This window comes from Ambystoma mexicanum, chromosome 6q (genome assembly GCF_040938575.1).
Source record: "Ambystoma mexicanum isolate Mex_15411 chromosome 6q, UKY_AmexF1_1, whole genome shotgun sequence".
Lineage (NCBI taxonomy): Eukaryota > Metazoa > Chordata > Amphibia > Caudata > Ambystomatidae > Ambystoma > Ambystoma mexicanum.
In genome coordinates this window covers 1,117,084,902-1,117,107,870 of record NC_090937.1, presented here as the reverse complement: position 1 = coordinate 1,117,107,870, position 22,969 = coordinate 1,117,084,902, and the positions used below count along the sequence as shown (strand labels likewise).

The following is a 22,969-nucleotide window of genomic DNA, read 5'->3' as shown; positions in this document are numbered from 1 at the left end:
TGACTGCTTTTGATGAAATGGGGACATTTTTATAGAGTGCAAGATTTGTCTGAATAGTCATCACACTGTCATGTGATGACAGCGCATGAGATAGCTAACACGGGAGTAGCCTATTTTTAGTTGCAGACGAAGGTTGGCAAAGCCAACTTCACCAAAGTGTTCCTGTTTGTATGGGTTTTCAGAAGGGTGTTAAAGGCACATTATAATTCGGTTCTGTTTTTCCTTCCTGGTGTTCATGCATCCGGGCTTAATGCCTTAGTGTGTGCACCCTATCTTGCTGCTTTTGGTTCGGGCACATTTAAGCAACACCTTGTGGCCAAAACAATGCTAAAAAGAAAGGGTGTTGAGAAGCAGTCCATCTCCTTCGTCACAATTCTCCATCACAGTCCTCCTCTGTCAGTCTCCTTTGTCATAGTCCTTCCTTCTTCATGGTCACAGTCTTCCCTCATCATAACCCTTCTCCATCATCAAAGTCCTTTTCCTTCATCACAATAAATCTTCACAGTCCTTCATCAATCTTTCCTCATCACAGTCCTATCTTCTCTTCCATCAGACTTTCTCCTTCATCATAGCCCTTCTCATTTGTCACCCTCCTTGATCACAGTCCTCCTCATGCATTTGAGAGTCCTTTTCCATTGCAGTGTGTCTGCTTTGTTAGAGTCCTTCATCACAGACCTTCGGCATAGTCCTCGTTCGCTGAAGACCTTCACGTTTACAGTCCTAGGTCATAGTCTTCCTTATTTACAGTCCTTTGACACAGTCCTCCCTTTTACTTTGGTGCTGTCATTCTTTGTCATAGTTCTTTTCCTTCAACACAGTCCTCTCCCATAGTCCTCCTCCTTTGTCACAGTCCTTAACCTTCATCACAGCCCTTTGTCACTGTCCTTCTCCTTTGTCAGCCATTCTCATTCATCACAGAGTTCCTTCATCACATTCATTCTCCTTCATCAGTCCATCACTGCACCTCTCCTTGATCACAGTCATTTTCTTTAGCAACAGTCTTTCTTCACAGTCTTTCTCCTTCATAGACCTTATCCCTCATTGCAGTCCTTCTCCTTCATCACAGTTCCTTTTCACAGTCCTCCATCATAGTAATTCTCCATCTTCACAGTCCGTATCCCATTGTTTTGCAGACAGGAATTCCCTCAAAGTAATTTACTTTGAAGGAATTATACCGAAAAAACTCATAAAATTATATAGGGGGTGGGGCGAAAGGATTTAAAGGGGTTGGGGGCTAGTATACGGAAAGAGCGTTTGGGGGAAACCCCCAAATAAAAACATGTGCTTAGTTTTTTCTGCATTATTCCTTTGAATTAAATTACTTCGAAGGATTTCCCATCGGTAAAACGCCATAGCGCATCTCCTTCATCAAAGTCCTTTTTTATCACAGTCCTTTTCCTTGATCAAAGTTTTACTCTTTCCTCAGTCTTCCCCTTTTATCATAGTCCTCCTCCTTCATCATCATTCTTGTCTATCATAGTTCTTCACCACAGTCCTCCTCCTTCATTAATTACAGTTCTACTCCTTCGTTACAGTCATCCTGCATCACAGTCCTCCTTCGTCACAGTCCTCCTTCATCACAGCCCTCCTTTGACAAAGCCCTCCATCACAGTCCTTCTCATTCATCTTAGCAATCTGTCGACACAGTTCTCTCCTTCGTAACATCCCTTCATCACAGCCCTTCTCCTTCATTATAATTCTTAATCAGGCCTTCTCCTTCTTCATAGTACTTCCTCACAGACCTACTCCTTTGTTGAAGTCCTTCTCCTTTGTCATAGTCCTTCATCAGTCCTTGTTCATCACAGGCTTCATTAAATGTCTTTCCCTTCGTCGCAGTCCTTCCCTGTCAGTCTTTCTCCTTTGTCACAGTCTATCTTAGTCTTTCTTCTTTGCCATAGTCCTTCATCACATTCCTTTTTGCTCCTACTCTTCACTTTTATCATAGTCCTTCTCCTTCATCTCGGCCCTCGCTTTCTTCACAGACCTACTCTTTTTCACAGTCATTCTCTGTCAAAGTCCTTTGTCAGGCCTACTCCTCCACCATACTCCTTCACAGTCACCCTCCTTTATGACCATCCTTTTTCTTCGTCAGAGTCCTTCTTTGAGACAGGCCTTCATCACAGCCCTTCTCTTTTGTCACAGTCCTTCTTCATAGTTAGTCTTTTTTATCAGAGTTCTTCTTAGTTCTTTTCCTTTTTCATAGTCCTTCATCACAGTCCCACAGTCCTTGTCCTTCATATATTATTCTCCTCCATCACAGTCCTTCGACATAGTCCTCCTCATTTGTCAATTTTTACTCAAAGTCCTTCTCAATTGTCACAGTTTCTTTTCTGTTGTTTTACAATCCTAATAACTGGCAGTCTTCTTTCCTCACAGTCTTTCTCCGTCATCACAGTCCTCCTCTAGGACAGTCATTCTCCAACAAAATCAATTTCTTTCTTTACAGTCCTTCGTCACAATCATCCTCCTTTGAAGCAGTCCTTGCCCGTTTTCTCCATCAGGCTGTCTACTTCATCAGGACTACTTCTTCATCACAATCTTTCATCATCACAGTCATTCATCTTTAACAATCCATCATCATAGTATTTCTTCTTTGCCAGTCCTTCATCACAGTTCTTCTCCTTTATTATAGTCCTTAACCTTCGTCGCAGTCCTTCTTTCATCACAGTACTTCACAATCATCACAGTCCTCCATCACAGTCTTACTCCTCCATCAAAATCCATTTCTTTGATCACAGTTGTTCTCTTTAAAACAGTCCATGTCAGTCTCTTTTGTGAGTCATACTCCATCTTCATGGTTCTTTGCCACAGATGCCCTCCTTCATCACAGCCCTTCTTCTTCATCAGTCTGTCTCCTTTGTCACATTCCTTATCCATTCCCAAAGTCATTTGTAACAGTCCTCCTTCATCACAGTCCTCTTCCTTAACACAGACCTTCTCATGTATCACAGTCCTTCTCCTTCATCAGTCCTTGTCCTTCATCACAGTCCTACATCAGCTGCTCCCCCATTGTAAAAATCCTTGTCCTTTTTCCTCCTCAGACATTGTCATCTCAATCAGTCCGAGTCATAGTCTCCCTATATCTGGGCCCCCTCTGTATTGCTTTCTATATCTTGTCTTCTTTTCTAGCTCCATATGTTCCTCTCTCTCTCTCTCTCTCTCTCTCTCTCTCTCTCTCTCTCTCTCTCTTTCTCTCTCTGTCTCACTTTCTCTCTTGTTTGATATCTCGTTCTCTCATCATCATCATTTCTCTGCGTAGCAAAAGCCATTACAATATAACACAATAAAATATCATCATAGAAATACACACTAAAACTATAATGGGTGGACCACAATCAATAAAATGAGACATAACCATACTAAGACACAAGCAATAAAAACTACAAATTCCCCAAAATGACCCCCCCATGTCCCTTTCTAAGAGCTCTCCCTATCTCTGTTTTTGCAAAGGGCCCGCAAATCTAGGAAGCAAGAGCTTTCATGCCAGGCCACAGAGGGATATTGGCATGCTATGTTGTCACCTTCTCATTTTTAGTGGATGGGCAGTATTCCATGTCCTCGTTAAATGTTTTGATATTGTTTATCCAACTGCAATATCGTGGGCATAGGAGTAAGAGGTGCACCACAGGCATAATGGTATTATTGTCAAATTCAGAGCCTTAGCCACCTTCCGCCACTTAGCAGTTACATAACCCAGAGGGGGCATCCCAAGCTAAACTGCATGAATAGCTTCTTGGACTCCTTGTGTGTAATCAAGACCACAAAAGCCTTCATCCCCATGTATCTTTCAAATACCAGGGCAGCATGGGACGTTGGGGCTACCAACATCGGTCTCACTTCACAAATCCCCAAATCTCTCCCCAACTTCATTAAGTGAATCCCTAGTAATCATAGTTAGAGACTCTCACAAGGTTCCAAATTTCAATACATACAAAGTTGTCTTCACCCAGGCAAGCCAGGATATCTTCATACAAGCAACCCAAGCCTAAAATACTTTTCAATGATTCAGAGGTCTGGACGGAGTTCCCTTCGACAATGAAAGAAGGAATTTACAGCTACAGACTTCAGCAACATATATAGTCACAGGGCGCAACTTCTGATTATATACATCAAGGGCCTGTGCAGGGCCAAACCCCTCAAATGTTCTAATGAATCCTAGATCTCAACTGGTAGCCCCAAGCCTGTTGGACTACCTGGTCGTCCGCTTGGACAGTCAAAGGGAGATAGTACCTCTAAAAACACTTTTTGGGGCATTTAGATAGACCCACCACCATTGGATATACAGGCCGAAACACAAATGTGTCGACATGTATAGAATGTTTCGTTATACATCAAAGTTATAAAAAACTGGTGGTTTAGGATTTTCACAGCAGCACTACAAACAGTGGATAGGGCACCAGTGATTCAGTACACACACAACTGTCGAGCCTTTAAGTGAGTAGAAGTTATTTGAGTGTATTTGAGAGTTAGAGTGTATTAAGGCAGGACAGATCTAAACCAGTCCATTACGATTAAGAGTGTCAAAATTACCATCTGAGTATGAGCACTAAAGGCACGCATTTACTAACCCCTGCGCCAATTCAGTTTTGTGTTCTTTTTAACTTATGTCTGTAATGTGTCATTAGGGGGAATAAAATGACATGTATATTTTGGGAAAATCTTGTTTTGTGTCTGCACTAAATTGTTGAGAAACAAGTCGAGCGAAATGAAGGACTCTATCAGTTCTCCCCATTAGGAGTTGCTTCTCTGACTGACACCGATCCCTACAGAGAATTGCTGCTCATGTCACCATTCAGGCTGCACCTGGCCCATGTCAAATGAACTTTGTAAAGCACCTCTCGAATTCGATGTACCATTCCCTCGGGCCTTAACTCCTCAATGACTCCAACAACTGCCTATGCATGGAGCCTAAACTGCTTTCAGATCTGAACATGTCTGTATCTCCCTTTACCCTTAGCTCACTAGGAAGTGTGGCGCCGCTCATGATGGAAATTGTGCCAGAGAAGACAACAAAAGAATGAGAGGCTGAATGGAGAGTTTGTTATGGGTGCTAGATGCTAAAAGTACAGAATGACATGTAATGTAGGAGAAAATTACTCTGTTATTCAGAAACAGCCACTGTGCTCCCACATACATGCATGGTATTTATAGATTGTGTGGCATGTTAAATGTATGCAGAACATAAACACTGTTGTCAAACGTGTAACCTGCAGGCAAGGACTGAGGATAGCAGCTGCTTAACTTGCCCCAGAGATCAAAGATCAGGCATCGATGATGCTCATATGTTTCTCAGCTGGAAATGAGAACATAACCTTCGCTGTATCAGATCTTCTGTACATTAACTCATAACTAGCATGTTTACATGAATGTTGATACCCTCTCTGCATGTCCCTTACCAGTGAACTGGTGTTGATCCTGGTACAGCACAGTTTCTCCTTGCTGTAAACAATAGTTACCAGGCAGTACATGTCTCTTGCTTCCACATCATGCAGTCTATTTCACAGTGGTCGATGTGAGCGGGAGCTGTTGGGAGCGGTGCTCCTCTAATTTTTTAAATTAAGTTTTACAGCTCCTATACTTCTATTTTAAAAAGAAACCGTTCCGGAATGGTTTCGTATTAAAATAACAGAGTAGGAAGAAGTTTAAACTTGCACTTTCAGTGCACTGCACTGAACATTCCCTTAAACAGTAGGCAAATGTGTTTGGGAGTTTGTATTGTGTGTGGGAGTGGGCAGGTCAATGGGGTTTGCGAGGAGAGGGCACACTAGCAGGGAACATAGTTCCACTACTTCTTTTCTTACACTTCAACCACTGCTATTTCAGAGTGGCACATTCCTACTTTTGGGTCCTGTTTTACATGGATTGTTAGTGGTTACACCATTGTGTTGCACATTGTTTACAGCCTGGCTATTTGGGACTTAAAGGTGTGTCCTTGATAGTGCCATGATGGATGTCAGTGCACTGTATGAGCCTTTGTAGTAGTCTTTGTAATCTGCAGACTTCGAGCCTCAGCTGCTAATTTTAAATGTTAGAAGTATGTAATCAGCCAGCAGGCAAACAGATGCCTCATATTAGTGCCATCATGATCGGCACCTCGGCTTGTGTGTTCTTTGAGCTTGGTCCCTTTCTTTATGGGTCCAGCAGAAATCCATGTCAATAAATGTAAAATGCAGCGAACAGCTGCAAATGCCACAACGATGTGTCAATACTTAGCTGATCCAGTTAGTAGTTGTCAAAAAGGAAAACAATTTCTCTAAACATTCCAGCATGATTTTGCGAATTGTAGAAAGCAGACAACTATCAAAGATCCAAAGCCACAGAATACGAATGCAGTGAATTAGGCCCTTTTCAATGCTAGCTAAATTTATAAATCTTCCATGTCACAGAATGACATTGTTTGTAACCGGAAGCTACGCGCCATTATTTTCTTGGGACAGGAGTCTCACAGTCCGATCATCAAGAGCCAGATCAACTCTACGTTTTCACAATATCCACACAATTATACATATGAATACAGTGATTCTAAATGGAAATTATTTAGTCAGTGGTTGCTCAGGAAACCTGGTGCGCTGGGACTTTCAAGGACCGAACTTGTGAACTCCCTGTATTTGATAATGAGGCATTCAGACTTCTATTTATCTTCAGGTTTACCATCACGTGAAGAGCTTATATGGGCACTTATGAAAAGGTGTGGGATATATATGCCAAACACTAAGGGGCAATGCTAGCGTGGATTTATGGCGATGCTTTCACCCTCACGACCTGAATGAGGAGAACCTTACATCATCACTTTCGCTTCTTCGATGAAGTCCTCCTCGTGCATGGCCCCTTCTCGAATCGCTTTGATTGCCACTTTGTATTGTGCCCTCCATTTGCCCAGACGGACCACGCCAAAGAGACCACTGCCCACTTCTTTCATGAAGGTCAACTCTGATGGGTTGATCTCCCATTTATCTGCATGGAAAAACGAAAAGACAAATGTTAATATAAGCGCTCGTGAATGTAAAAAAGCACCCACAAATGCTTGTTTAGGATTAGCAAAAATAGACACAGTACTTGTCCTTGAAACATTGTTTGTCAGTCTCAATTCCACTGAGTATTAAAATGCCAATTTCTTTGAGATGTGTGTGGCAAGGAGGGATTAGGGCCTGGTGCCACTCCATGTGTGGTGATGGATGTATTTTTCTTTCTTTACCCTCTTTTTGCAGCCATATCCACTCAGTTGTTTCTGTCTCCAGCTATCAAGTTTTGGTTGCATGATCACTCGCTGTACCTTTACTCGTCCCATTGAGATTTTCTCTTCTTCAATACGCCAACATCCTGTTACTCTCCTCCTATTATTTATTTGCCTCCAACAGTCTTTAATCTTCTACTCGTACCCTTGGTGTTATTTTTGATTCCACGCTCTCCTTCACTTTCTACATTTCTTCTCTTGACCGTTCATCTCACTATCAACTCTGCGATATCTTCAAATCCGTCCTTTTGCTCAGGTTTTCTGCCACGGGCAGCTACATTTTAAATGGGGCAGTGTGCTAAATGAAGGAGGGGAAGCCTCCACTTATTGCACCATCCCATTTTGGAGCGGTGAGAAAGTGGAGGAGGGGATTACTTCCTCCTCTGTCATATCAAGGAGCCTTGTTGTGCGATGCATTGAGATTTTCAGGCAGATGTATTCCTGCGGAATCTACTGCGATTGGGGGATTGCATAGCAATCCACCTGTAAACACCACCTGCAAACCTTATTTGCAGGCAGGATGTCTTTTTCCATGGGACGCCTGGAAAGATGAAAGGATAGTCTCGCTTTTACACACTCCTCCTTCCCTCCACCTCTTGAATGTGTACAAGTGCATGCAGGGGAACCCATAGCATGTATTCTAACGTAGGCGGTGGCCTGCATGTAATTCCCGTTTCATACAAAATAAGGCAGTAAGACTCTTGCTCTCACACTGATCTTTTCTTGACTATTGTTCCACACTTCTTTTTGGCCTTCCTTCCTTCCTTTACCCTTTCTCCACTAGACTATGTTTTTAACTATGCTCCTCATCTGTGACTGCTGCGTCCATTCTGTTCCAATATCTCTCCTTCATAAGCTTCTCTGCGTTGGCTCTCCAGCCATGCCTGTCTCCACTATCACTTCTTGTGTAATGCCTTTAAAGGGCTCACTGCCTTGCCCCAGCATATCTTTATTATCTTGTTTCTGTGTCCTCTCCTGGTCAACATCTTTATCTCTTTTCCTATGATGTGTTGCTTGCTCTATGCAATCATGTTTTTATTCATCCGTCTCCCTTGCCGCTAACCTAAAGAGTGCTGCCCCGATCATTTACTCTTTGCCTCTTCCCTTGTTTCTTTTTTCTGAGAATCTTTAAAAACTCATATTCTCTCTCTCATCGCTAAGGATGTTTGACCATGCTGTTTGCCCCTCTTATGATCATGTTCTTTTGCTACATTGTCTTTTGTAATTATATTCAGCGCCCCCGGCGCAAGCGCTTTCTAAGTTTAAATAAATAAATCTGCATTTCAAACAGAGAGATAATAGGTTGGGGGACTTGGACACCCTTGTGACTTGTTTCACTCTATGCACTGTGACCTTTTTTATTCATTGGCTTGTGATGTCACAGATATCAAGATCATCTGTGGTCCTGGTAAAGAATGGGAGTGCTAGAAAGGAAGGAAGGCTGACATTCCTGACCGTCTGCACCTATGAGCAGGATGTGAACACTAACCTTGCTATTACCACCTCCCCAGTTCTGACTTGGTCCCCCCCCCATACCTCCTCAGCCTGCAAATGATGCTCCAACTACTTATTCATTCCACTCCCTTTCCCAGGGAAAAGCTCCTCAGGGAGCTGCAGTAGCAACCTGGGATGGATGTCTCTCTCTAGTGTGGTGCACTTCGCTTGTCGATTTATATTTCATATGTTTAATTGGTGGACATTCAATTTCAGTGGCTGATCTGTATTAGTTGTGAACTGTTGGGAGATGATGAATTGGGTCCTCCATAGAGTCCATCTTCTCTGACTCTAACAGGCAACAGGGAGGATTTGAATGCATTGAAAGAGTAAGTTATATTTCTCACCCTAGCCCAAGTCCCCTTTCCTTCCTACGTGTGGGATGTTAACCCACTGGAGACGGGACCAGAGCACTTTGCCCTGCAGATTTAGAAAATAGCCAAGTATGTGTGTGAGACAACACCCGCATGCAGCCCTTCCCCTCACAAGCTTCTCAGCTCCCAATCGCCATTCCCTTTTGCTGCAGGAATTGTGTTGCTGGGAGGCCCTCATTAGTGGGGGAAGGAAGGTGGGAAGAGGGTCTATGGACTAAGAGTACAGTAATAACATCAATGTACTCCTACATCCCAGCTCCTCTCTTCCATATCTTTGCAAGACTACCAACCAACTTGCAAAAAGGAAAATGACGGCTGTAATCATCCCCACCACTTTTGAAGACATCCTGTGGGCTATGCTAAGGCCAAAGGGAAGTGCTCAGCATTGAAAATGAAGATATCCAAAGGAGAACCTGTAGGACTTGCAATAAGGGTGATGTGATGATGAAGGATATGTGCATGTAGCTGTCCTACAACTTCACCAAACAGATTCCATCCCTTTTTTTGTTGAGAGAAGAGAACTTCTGTAAGGGGGACAATCTTTAATTTTTCAGCAGAAAGCAAAGTTTGAATTGGAACAGGTCAAGGTTCAGCCTGCTTCTGGCCATGTTCTTCTTGAATGTGTAGATCCGTGGATAGAATGATTGGGCTTACTTTGACTAGGGGAATATCTCCACAGCCCTGAGGTCCAATAGCATGCTGATCTCTGACTCCAGAGATAGAGAGAGGGATTGGTGGAGAGAGAAGGTGGGAGAAAATGGGTGGAGGTACCTATGCCCTCCAGCAACAACTGACAGGGTCCATGGGTCCTAGGTGATCCATCTCGATTGGGCCTGATGCAGAGTCACCCACCCCCCTACTGGTGTGAGGTGGGTCAACTGTATATTTGTCTCATTGTTTGGACTTGGAGCTGATTGCCAAAGGGGAGGGGAAGAAGCTCTTGGTTCTCGGCTGCTTGCAAGCAGGTCACATAAGAGAATGGTCCTGCTGTTCTTTTCTTTCTTGCAAATGCTACTCAAAGTCTCTAAATCTCTGGAATGCTCTACCTCTGTCCAATTGCTGTCCAATTTCTCATCTGACTTTGCTGCAGGTTTAGCGATGTCTGTTATTAACTGGGCTGTAAATGTGTCCTTTTCCTTAGTCAAATCTTCATCAGTTGTAGAATGGAAAATTTGGACTGCATCAAACTGTAGGTTAAGAAGTATACCCTATGCATGTGGGAAAAGCATACTGCTTTTCAGCTATGCCTGTCACCCTTGTCGCAGTAATGCACATTCTCATAGAGGCTGTATACACATTGTTAGCTGCAACATCCAGCATGGCAGTTGCCACAACCTTCGCTTCTGCAAAATCCACTATGAATTGCTTCTAATTGTCCTCCGGCAACCATTCACCAGAGTGGCATCTGCATTTGCCTTACAGTGATGTAAGGATGAGTTCCTTACATCGCTGTATACCTTTTTGCTAATGGTGTCCAAGGCATTTTTCTCTTTTACAAGCAGGACTGGCAAGAATGATGCTAAGGAGTGCTTTGTTTGGGACAATGCAGCAGTCACCATTCCAGAATGAGCCATTGGATGGGATGGTCAGCCTTAGCGTCTCTTCAGTAAAGAGTCAATAATAAGCCCCCAGCCATGTGTTCGAGGCCACCACCATGTGTGGTTTATCTGACGCCCTTCTGTCCTTGTGAGAGACTTCCGGTTGGATGAGCACTCATGGTCTCGGGAGTTTCCCTGCCACACACAGCCCTAGTTGTCTGTTTCATCTGGTGCAGTTACTGGAACCAGCAACCCCAGCACCTCCATCACCCCCAATATCTTTCTGTAAAATACTCTGACTGATGACAGGTTCCTCTTTCGCTTCATGTATGGACTTAGTGTCAATCACTCCTGCATCCCTGGGTGGCGAAGGGCTGACTGAGTGGCTGATGAGACCTGCTCCATGTCACCTGGATGGATCCTGGGTGGTGCCTGGCCATTATAATGCCACAAAATAGCATTGCATGATCTTGGTCGCAAAGTAGCTCAATTTTTCTGAAGAGGACTTTTGGTGCCTGGCGGAAGGGATTGGTTGCTGATTAAGGATGGCTTAGTAGGCATCTAAACAGGCTTGCTGAAGTGTGTGGTAGTGATTTTTGTGTTGCTTTTGAGGTGGCTGGTGTTGTATGCCCACCACAAAACGTTGAACTCAGTTTTTTTTTTAAAGAGTCCTACTGGGATCTTGCTTTAATACTTAATGTAGGCATGGCAGCCCTTTATTTCATCTTTAAACCTGTTTGGATACAGAGCGTCAATAAAATGCTGAAATATGTTTATTCCTCTGTATTTCATTGAGGCTGGAGCCTCGGCGGTGGTGCTCTTTGGGAGTCTTTCTTAGAAGAGGTCCATACAAGAGATTATTGGTGAAAAATTACTTTATATGTACAGCATTTTTAAGAAAGCCCGAGGTATAGTCATTCACTACAAAGCTTCGATTCATACACACAAGGAACTGAAATTAATTATTCCATTGACAAAAAAGATATTGAGAAAAAAGGAGCATTAAGTTTCTTTACCATAACTGAAACCCGCAGTTGTAGGAGCAGACTTCTTTTTGGGACACACTGGATATCGCAATCTCGTAACAAGTCCTAGTAAAAGAAAAATATGAGTGTTAAGCCTCCAATATCCAACAGGTCTTTAAGACACAGCTTACTAGGCACAGCAGTTCATGGTGCTGGCTGTACTCCGTGGCTTCCTGGGAACACATGCAATGGAAGGGGCCTTGGAACAGGCCTTTGAGCTTCTTCTGATCAGCCTGGTTGCCCTGCTCCATTGATTACCAAAATGAGCCAACCAGTCCAGAAGCGAGGATCTGGAAGGTCCAACTTTAAGTGTATTTCCATTTCCTGAAAGATTTTTTCATTTGTGTCTTGGTGCACAGCATGCAAAGGGCTTTCCAGTCTAATGTGAACCACATTTTTGGCTTTTCCCCCAAAACGACCAAAGCCTGGACAAGCTTTACAGGAATAAGTGAATTTCTGACAGAATGAGGGGAGGGCGAGAGATGGCACAGAGGAATTACTGTTGAAGCTACAGACTAAATCATTTACTGCCTGATCTGTTATAAGTTCAAAATAAAAAATAAAAAACGGCTGCAAAAGATTTCAAATACCAATAAATATGCATTTTTTCTTCAAGGTGATACGGTGAAATAAGCTTTAAAACTGGGAACACCCAATTTGATCGAATCAAACTGTCCGTATGGACGTTTAGATCGCATTGGGTGTTACCGTTTGTTCGCCGTCAAAAATACCGAACATGAGAAGTGGGGGCTCAGGGAGTGTCCCAGGCTTCCCATGTTCAGAATTTTGGGGTTTCGCCGGAGCAGGGGTGCCCCCCGCATCCTTAACATTGGCGGTGTGGGACAAAAATTGCTCGCCCCCCGTTTTCAATTAACGTGCAAAATGGGGACCCGAGCAATTACACTGTTGGCAGTTCACCCGCGAACAAATCGTTCACGATTAAACATCCCATTTCCTTAAGACCAAAGCGTCTGACAAACCAGAGTTTGAATTGGGGCACTGTTGAATGTGGGTTTTGGAAATTAAGTATTTGTGAGAATGTCAAAAAGTAAAAAAGAGACAATATGAGTAATCTACGAGGGTGCCCGTTGGCCGTTTGAGTAACCTCAGTCAACGTGAAATGTTCAGAGCAGCACACAAGGTGATTTCCAGACACAAGTCAAGGTGCTTTTCAGAAACTGGAATGAAACTGCGGTTTAAGCAGTTGCTTTCCAGAAACCAGTGACCTTATGCCATCTTCAAGAACAAAGAAAAAATACCATGTTAGTTTGCTAGATGTGCCATAGGCAGGATTGTCCTCTTTTTTTTTCATATCGTAGGGTACTTTCACATTTCTTAAATATTGGTTTGAGATCAGCAAAGAGCAACACTGCAGAATGGGCGTGGCATTAGCAAAGGGTACCTTGATGTTGAGGTTTGAAACCACCGTTGATTGGTTTGCATCCCCTGCCATTTATCCCAGTTTACTAGTCACCCATCAAATGTCAGAAAGTCTGATAGTTTAAGTAGCATGGTGTGCCTGCTATAGGTCACTCTTTGGAATCATGCTGCATCATTACCTTTACAACAAAGATTTTTAAAAGGAGCAGAGTCTGACCGTTCACTGGGCATAACGATCATGTGATGTCACTTCCTGTTTTGACACTGTGCGCCCTAAGGTAACAATGCCACTTCCAATGCCCCTATGAACGTGATAAAATGACTCATGTTGGAGCTTTACCTTGTTTAATCATTCTGACGTATCTTGAAAGGTTGCAGCTCAACAGTAATACAGGGACACAAACAACATTGACATACCTATTCCGATGAACCCAGGGTAGGACTATTAATATGAGAGTGCTCTAATGGAAACGGATTGACAGTTTCAAGGAAATCATAGACCGCTTTCAGGGAACATACACTGGTTGCCGATGAAAGCCAAAGGATCCTCAGAATTGTGGTTATCTACTAGCTGCCTGTATTTGGAGGATCCTAATTGGCTGAAACTGAGCCAGACTTCCAGGATGAGTGCCAAGTCACCCAAAATAGACCACCTGAAATATTTGTAAGGTTACTTACTTATATTGGCTAACCAGATTAACATGGTAATTCATAGAATTTCGCAGAAAAGTGTCGCAAGCGGCTGGCGCAGAGTGTCCGCGTGCGATTGTCTGCGCCAGGCGCGTGCGCTAAAACCGATTTCCGTGCACAGCCTATTCATGGATTTTAGGCTCCCAAACCAGCCGTGGCGCAGAGTATCGCAGCGACCTTGCAGCAGCGCCAGTAACGCCCCCAAGAATGCCCTCGCACAAGGAAAAGCCATCAAAATCGCTAAATCATCGCAAAGGGCTGCGCTAACCCTGGACCAGTTTACAAGGATGTCAAACAAGGAACGCAAAGCGGGTAACGTTTATATCAGGGGTACGCAGGAAGTTTTACACGCGATTAGCCAGGGTACGTGTATTACAGGGGTACGTGGGAATTTATACACGCGATTGGCCAGGGTATGTGTATTACAGGGGTACGCGTGAAGTTTTACACGCGATTAGCCAGGGTACGTGTATTACAGGGGTACGCGGGAATTATCACATGCGATTTGGCTGGGTACTTGTATTACAGGGGTACGCGGGAAGTTTTACACGCGATTTGGCTGGGTACGTGTATTACAGGGGTGCGCGGGAATTATCACACGCGATTTGGCCAGGTACGTGTATTACAGGGGTGCACGGGAATTATCACACGCGATTTGGCTGGGTACGTGTATTACAGGGGTGCGCGGGAAGTTACACACGCGATTAGGCTGGGTGGGTCCTCACAGGTGTTCCCTGTACACCCTCCACGGCCCCTGCAGGCAGCCCACAAAACAGGGGACTACCCTGCACACCTGCTCATGTCCCCCAGCACCCCCACTCCCCAGCACTGTGGGCCACCCTCCACCAGGCCCCCACTCATGTCCCCTTGAACCCCTACCCCCCAGCAGTCATGGGTCAGCCTCCACCAGGCCCCCACTCATGTCCCCTTGCACCCCCACCCCCCAGCAGTGATGGGGCACCCTCCACCAGGCCCCCACTCATGTCCCCTATCACCCCCACCCCCCAGCCACCAGGGGCAGCCTCCACCAGGCCCCCATTCATGTCCCCTATCACCCCCACCCCCCAGCAGTGCAGAACAGCTTCCACCAGGCCCCCACTCATGTCTCCCACCACCCCCACCCCCCAGCAGTGCAGGGGCAGCCTCCACCAGGCCCCCACTCATGTCTCCCACCACCCCCACCCCCCAGCATCCAGGGGCACCCTCCACCAGGCCCCCACTCATGTCTCCCACCACCCCCACCCCCCAGCAGTGTGGGGCAGCCTCCACCAGGCTCCCACCTATGTCTCCCACCACCCCCACCCCCAGCCACCAGGGGCAGCCTCCACCAGGCCCCCACTCATGTCTCCCACCACCCCCACCCCCCAGCCACCAGGGGCAGCCTCCACCAGGCACCCACTCATGTCCCCCTGCACCCCACCCCCCAGCAGTGCAGGGGCACCCTCCACCAGGCCCCCACTCATGTCCCCCTGCACCCCACCCCCCAGCAGTGCAGGTGCACCCTCCACCAGGCCCCCACTCATGTCTCCCACCACCCCCACCCCCCAGCCACCAGGGGCAGCCTCCACCAGGCCCCCACTCATGTCTCCCACCACCCCCACCCCCCAGCATCCAGGGGCAACCTCCACCAGGCCCCCACTCATATCTCCCACCACCCCCACCCCCCAGCATCCAGGGGCACCCTCCACCAGGCACCCACCCATGTCCCCCTGCACCCCCACCCCCCAGCAGTGCAGAGGCAGCACCGCTGCCACTACCACCAGGGCCCCACTCATGTCCAACTCATGTCTCCCACCACCCCCACCTCCCAGCAGTGCAGGGGCACCCTCCACCAGGCCCCCACTCATGTCTCCCACCACCCCCACCCCCCAGCATCCAGGGGCACCCTCCACCAGGGCCCCACTCATGTCTCCCACCACCCCACCCCCCAGCCACCAGGGGCAGCCTCACCAGGCCCCCACTCATGTCTCCCACCCACCCCCACCCCCAGCAGTGTGGGGCAGCCTCCACCAGGCTCCCACCCATGTCAACCACCATCCCCACCCTCCAGCCACCATGGGCAGCCCCCACCAGGCCCCACTCATGTCCAACTCATGTCTTCCACCACCACCCCAGCAGTGCAGGGGCACCCTCCACCAGGACCCCACTCATGTCCCCCTGCACCCCCACCCCCCAGCAGTGCAGGGGCACCCTCCACCAGGCCTCCACTCATGTCTCCCACCACCCCCACCCCCCAGCCACCAGGGGCAGCCTCCACCAGGCCCCGACTCATGTCTCCCACCACCCCCACCCCCCAGCATCCAGGGGCAGCCTCCACCAGGCCCCCACTCATGTCTCCCACCACCCCCACCCCCCAGCATCCAGGGGCACCCTCCACCAGGCACCCACTCATGTCTACCATCACCCCCACCCCCCAGCCACCAGGGGCAGCCTCCACCAGGCCCCCACTCATGTCTCCCACCACCCCCACCCCCCAGCATCCAGGGGCAGCCTCCACCAGGCCCCCACTCATGTCTCCCACCACCCCCACCCCCCAGCATCCAGGGGCACCCTCCACCAGGCCCCCACTCATGTCTCCCACCACCCCCACCCCCCAGCAGTGCAGGGGCAGCCTCCACCAGGCCCCCACTCATGTCTCCCACCACCCCCATCCCCCAGCAGTACAGGGGCACCCTCCACTAGGCCCCCACCCATGTCTCCCACCACCCCCACCCACCATGGGCAGCCTCCGCCAGGCCCCCACTCATGTCTCCCACCACCCCACCCCCCAGCATCCAGGGGCACCCTCCACCAGGCCCCCACTCATGTCTCCCACCACCCCCCAGCCACCAGGGGCAGCCTCCACCAGGCCCCCACTCATGTCTCCCACCACCCCCACTCCCAGCATCCAGGGGCACCCTCCAACAGGCCCCCACTATTGTCTCCCACCACCCCCACCCCCCCAGCAGTGTGGGGCAGCCTCCACCAGGCTCCCACCCATGTCTCCCACCACCCCCAGCCACCAGGGGCAGCCTCCACCAGGCCCCCACTCATGTCTCCCACCACCCCCACCCCCCAGCATCCAGGGGCACCCTCCACCAGGCCCCCACTCATGTCTCCCACCACCCCCACCCCCCAGCAGTGCAGGGGCAGCCTCCACCAGGCCCCCGCTCATGTCTCTCACCACCCCCACCCCTCAGCCACCAGGGGCAGCCTCCACCAGGCCCCCACTCATGTCTCCCACCACCCCCACCCCCCAGCAGTGCAGGGGCAGCCTCCACCAGGCCCCCACTCATGTCTCCCACCACCCCCACCCCCCAGCATCCAGGGGCACCCTCCACCAGGCACCCACTCATGTCCCCCTGCACCCCCACCCCCCAGCAGTGCAGGGGCACCCTCCACCAGGCACCCACTCATGTCCCCTATCACCCCCACCCCCCAGCAGTGCAGGGGCAGCCTCCACCAGGTCCCCACTCATGTCTCCCACCACCCACACCCCCCAGCATCCAGGGGCAGCCTCCACCAGGCCCCCACTCATGTCCCCCTGCCCACAGGCCCTGACAATCCTCAAGCATGTGCCTCATGGCCAGCCACCATAGCCCAAAGACACAACCAAGTATTACATGTGCCCATGATACTACTCCAATGGAAACAATGTAAATCAACACATGTGTCTCACACACACACAATGGTTGCAAGTGAACCTGAAACCCATATCATGACATGCATGAAAACAATGAGATGAAACCACACATTGAAGAATGAAAAAGTCCAAATAATGTATTAAAAACAACAGCAATGGCAATCAAAATTAACCAAAATACACAAGTAAAAAAATAACAAAATTAAGCTGGGTCCCTTTTCAAATTAAAATCAATAAATGATAATCCAAAACAATATCTTCCAAAGTTCAAGTCCACGAAAAGGAAATGAAGGGAAAAAAGAAATAGAAAACCATTGCTCCATGGGAAAAAATATTCATAGTAAAAAAAATATCCAAATCCAAAGTCCAACTATGTACAAAGTATTCAGGGTCCATCATCCCAAGAGAAGAAATGAAACCTACCAACTATATACAAAAGGTGGAGCAGTGTCGGTCGACTCCAAATAAAAATAAACTACAAAGGAAACCTATCACTAAATAACTATATACAATGGCGGCGGGCCAGTCCAGCGGCTCACTTAGTGGTGTTCCGGGCCAGGGCATCATCGAACTCCTCGTCTATGTCCCGGAGGCGGTCCTGTTCCATGGCCCGAGGGTCCGCAGGGACGCCGACATGTTCACCTCCAACTCCCTGTGGATTGCCTCGAGGCACTCGGCCCGCCTCAGGGCCCTCCGCCTGGAGTTCTCCGCTCTGACCATCGTGAGCCGTGCCTCTTCCGTCTGCCGCCGCTCCGCATCTATGGGGTGGCCCAACCGCTGCCACGCGGAAGACACTTCCCGTCCAGGGTCCTCCTGCCCTCTGGCCGATGCCTGCCCCTCCGATGTTGAAGGCCCAGAGCTATCGTTGCTCCCACCTACAGCCTCCTGCTGCTGCAGCTGCTGCTGTCCATGTGTCCTGTCCGATGGTGCCTGCACATCCTCCTCCAGCTGGGGTGCAGTCGTTGATGTGGCCACCCCTGCTGGACGTCCGACTCCCGACTGTGGCAGGGATCTGTTGTCCACCAGCCTGGCCGCACGGTCGGAGGCAGCTCCACACGGCACCGAGGTGACACATGGGTGGGAAGATGGCATGGAGGACGACTGGGGCATAGGGGGTTCTGTGGAAAAGGGGGTCGGAACAAGGTCCAGGAAACGGAGGAATCCAGCCCTGGTGAGCTGTCCCAGTGGGTCAACGCGGTCAACGAGCCATGCGAGAAGACGTGCAGACTCATCATGAAAAGACTGCAGGTCAGCTCGCATGGCCCGTTGACGCAACACCACCCCACCCTGGACACACTCAACCTGGTGCAGGATAGCCACATCCGCAGGGAGAGGAAGGCCAGGTGTTGTAAGCCAATCCTCTCCCTGAGAACGGGTCTGGAGGTAGGCATCCCGCTGGTGCAAGATGATGCAGTGACAGGAGCAGGGACAGGATTGCACACAGGCACCTCCGCGGCGGCCTGTGCTGCCTCCTGTCCCTGATCCTGCACTGCACCACTAGCACCAGTGGAATCCCCACCTCCAGACCCCGCCACTGTCGCTTGCACGGCCTCCTCCTCCACCAAACCCCCCACCAACCTGGATGACTCCGTGCCATCTTCCTCCGTTGGGCCCGGTGGGGTCCCAACTGCCCCTTCTGCTGCCGAGGAGTCCAACTCCAACCTCCGCCTCTTGGACCTCCCCTCGGCAGCTGCGGCCTGGGACGCGGCACCGGACTCCTCACTCCCCGACGAGATCACAACCTGGGAGGGGATCCGGGCCTTGCGTCTCCGGCTGGTGGTGCGACCACTGCCGCTGTGCTCCACAGCACCTTCTCCGCCCTCTTCATCAGTTGACGCTGCAGACAGGGAGAAAAAAAACACAGGCATCAGGGCACTGTAAAATGGACTCATACACACATGACAGTTATACATGAGTGGCATTGGTAAACCTCAGACATGGCATCACAATCCCCAACACACATGTCATTTCAACTTGCACACATGAGCCATACCACAGCCATATTGCAACAGCCAGCACCATCCATTCACATACAACAGCATGAGCAGCCAAAGGTCATCCACACATCACATGCAACATAGGGAGTACACTACACATGCACACACAACACCAAACTTGCATGCATGTGTACACCTCCGCCAACTGTCGCAGTGTTTTGATCGACATCCATGTCACACCTGACAATCATTCCTCCACATCCTGTGCCATGCAAGCCCACACACACAAGCACCTTCCATGTGTCACACATGAGACCCCTCGCATATGTCACCCTCACGGCCCTGTACACCCCCCCCTACTTGGCCACATAAAAATACATGTTCAACCTGCACACTCCTGGCACACCACCACACGCACAGCTTACAATCAGTATGCATGTACACTTACCGCTCGACTCCAGACAGGTCTGCTTCTCAAGGACCTGGATGTGGAGCGCTGGGGATATGCGTTCCAGGACCCTCATCTGATCTTCCGACAAGTGGCCCTGGCGACCCTTAGCATCCGCTGCCTTCAGGAGGCGCCGGGCCTTGTTGAGGGTCCTGGACCTGAAGTCCTCCCAGAGCTTCCTGACACGTTCGTAGTCGCGGAATGCCACCTCCTCCGCGTTGATGGCAGTCATGATGTCCATCCAGATCCGAGTCCGTCCTTCCTTGTCGGCGTGCAACCTTACCGAAGAGGGCATCATACTGCCCCAGGACATGCTCCACCAGGACACCAACTTCGGTGGCAGTGAAGCTGGTGCCCCTCTGCCTCCTTGGCCGGGGGTTGCCACTGGTGCCAGATGTTGCAGTGCCCGACATGGCAACCCCAAAGGCAGGAGTGGGTGGGCAACTGGGTCCTGGGGCTGGGCTGTGGGGCGATGGAAAAGCAGTCGGGAGTCTCGGTTCCAGCAGGGGTGGTCACAGCAGCAGCACCCCTGGCTGATGTGCAGGCAGCAAATGGCAGGGCACGTGGGCAGCAGGCAGTCAGGCAGCAGCAGATGGCAGGTGGGAGCGTGCTCAGGGCTCTGGGGGGCAGTAATTTGGCCTTCTGGGCAGGAGCGTGGTCTTCCGTGTGTGAACGCGTGGCCAGCTTGATACGGAGTGATTTTGCACGTGAAAATCCAACACGTCTGCGTGTAATTCGAGGAAAGGCCCTTAGCGCGTAAACGCGTCACCAGCGTATGCGCGTCTATGAAGTCACGTTGAATAGGGCACACGTTGGAAATGTTGCGTGTTAAAAAAATGAAAGACACGTCTGAGTGTCAAAGAGTGTAATTGGTGGAAATGGCCTTAGCGCGTACACGCAGAAGTGACAAAGCGTGTAATTGGTGGAAATGGCCCTACACGCAGAAGTGACAAAGCGTGCAATTCGTGGAAATGGCCTTAGCGCGTACACGCGGCAGTGACAAAGCGTGTAATTGGTGGAAATGGCCCTACACGCAGAAGTGACAAAGCGTGTAATTGGTGGAAATGGCCTTAGCGCGTACACGCGGCAGTGACAAAGCGTGTAATTGGTGGAAATGGCCCTACACGCAGAAGTGAGAAAGCGTGTAATTGGTGGAAATGGCCCTAGCGCGTACACGCCGCGTAAGTGAGGCTGGACGTGTGGGCCTGCATAAAAGGTACGTGTAGAACACCATTTCCTTGTACGTGCTTTTCGTGGAGAGCGAGTGGGTGAATTCTGTACTTCTTGTCGTTTCACACGCGATTTACTTCACAGCGTTTCAAGTTCGTACTCCCTGTTACCTCTGACAGCTTTTTCTCTTTTTTCTCTTTTTCTGGTTTTCCTGGGCCTGTTCCCTCAAACAGTGTTCCCTTCTACTGTTGTCCTGTCTCCTCAGACAGCGTACAAATCTTCTTTTGGCGGGGGTGTTGCCAACCAAACGCGCTTCTTTTTCACGCTCTTTTTCCTGGTATCTAACATCTGTGCTTGCCCCGTGTGTAGCCTACCCCTTCAGAGGTCATTCTAGGCTGCGTGTGACACGCATACGTTCATTCTTGTGTTACTGGGTGCCACAGCGTAGTGCAGGTTTTTTTTTCCGCACACGTGGTCTAGGAGGGGTTGCGTGCACGTCATCTCCCTTTTTTGGGCTTCCTGTGCGTTGCGTGACCCGTCTTCTTTCCCCAGGGGTCACATTCAGCCTTGCTAGAGCACTAGGGTACAATTACCATCTGGTACCCAACCCCTTTGACCCCCAATTGCCCAGGACAATAGTTTACAGCCACTCCCATACGCACATTAACATCAGTGCCATGGTTGGGAGGCGAGGAATCCGTAAGGGTGGCAAAGGTGGACGAGCCACAAGTGGTGGCCGTGGTGGATCCGGTAGGGGACGTGGTCATTACTTGCAGGGTGACCCTGTCCCCCCATGTGTGGAGGACCAGTCAAGGGCACCCATAATCCCCCCCCCGGTTGAGGCTGATGTGGCTGACACCATCCATGCTCAGCCCTTGTTGGACCAGCCCATTGTGGCACCAGACCTGGCTGACTCCATGGCTGACTTCCAGGTCAGCAGGCCTATGACACGTGCGCCGGTGCACGTTGATGTCATCAGGCCACGTGGATCAGGGGCAGCAAGGTCATCTGCTGCCCCAAGTAGGCAGGGTGGAGAGGCTGCAGGGGCAGCTGCGGCTCCATCCACCCCAGCTCTCACACACCCAGCCAGGACAGTGTCTGTCCTAGTCCATCCTGCTGACATTCCCCCTGACACCATTACACTTGAGCCAATGCCTGCACCAACTCCCATGCTGAGTGTGCAATCCCACACTCCTGATACAGAGTCCACCAGGGCGGCGTAGGACACTCAGGATCACCACCACCTTCCAAGCGGAAGAGGAAGAGTGCTCGTCCAGCACAGGCTGATGCCCCAGACACGGCTACACAGTCCGGCCCGTCGAGGAAGCCCAGCTTCACGGATGCCGAACTGAATGCACTTGTCGAGTATGTGTCCGCACATGATAACGAGATGGTCATTGTTGCAGGATCCAAGACCACACCTGCACAACGCCAGGCACACTGGCAGACCGTTGCGGACATCGTAAGTGCCCTTGGAATCGTGAGGCGCACAGCCAATGATTGCTTTAAGCGCTGGAATGACCTAAAGCGCAGGGCAAAGAATAAGCTGGCCTCAAGTCATGCCGCAACTCTAGTGACTGGAGGTGGGTCTCCAGTAGAAGACATGGAACTCACTCCACATGAGTCAGTCGCTGGGACCTACGTCACGGAGGAACAGATCCAAGGCGTGGGAGATCTGCCTGATTATGAGGCATTGTCCGGTGAGTGCACATGCATGTGTGTGTCATCCATGTGCATGGTGTGTGTGAGGGCTTCTGTTTGTGTGCCAGGTGAGGGTGTGTACGCCTGAGTCGTTTCGGTCACCCATGTGCTTCATGCAATACATTCTGCGCAGCAGCATTTGGCCATAGCAGTATCCCTTCTGCCAACAGTAGACATATAGCCCAACAGCACGCGAGTTGCCCTTGAAGTGTCACCTTGCAACAACATTGTTGCTTATTTTTCACTGTTCATTCAGGCAGATTGTTTGCATTCCACCACTTTTACTAGGCATTTCTCAGTCCTCTAGTCACATGTCTGACATGGCTATGGTAAAGTGGAGTGACTTTGTTACCTGG

The 22,969-nt window shown here is 49.6% G+C and overlaps 1 protein-coding gene across 4 annotated transcripts in view; it reads right to left on the bottom strand.

The window, feature by feature from the left end:
* The window catches only part of TEC (tec protein tyrosine kinase), an 837,667-nt gene that overhangs the window by 114,123 nt on the left and 700,575 nt on the right, over positions 1–22,969 (bottom strand). For all 4 annotated transcript variants that reach the window (XM_069631701.1, XM_069631702.1, XM_069631700.1 and 1 more), the window contains 2 exons: positions 11,657–11,731; positions 6,783–6,954 (listed from right to left, as the gene is read on the bottom strand). In XM_069631701.1, the coding sequence (XP_069487802.1) occupies positions 6,783–6,954; positions 11,657–11,731 (247 nt within the window). The remainder of the gene's footprint in view (positions 1–6,782; positions 6,955–11,656; positions 11,732–22,969) is intronic.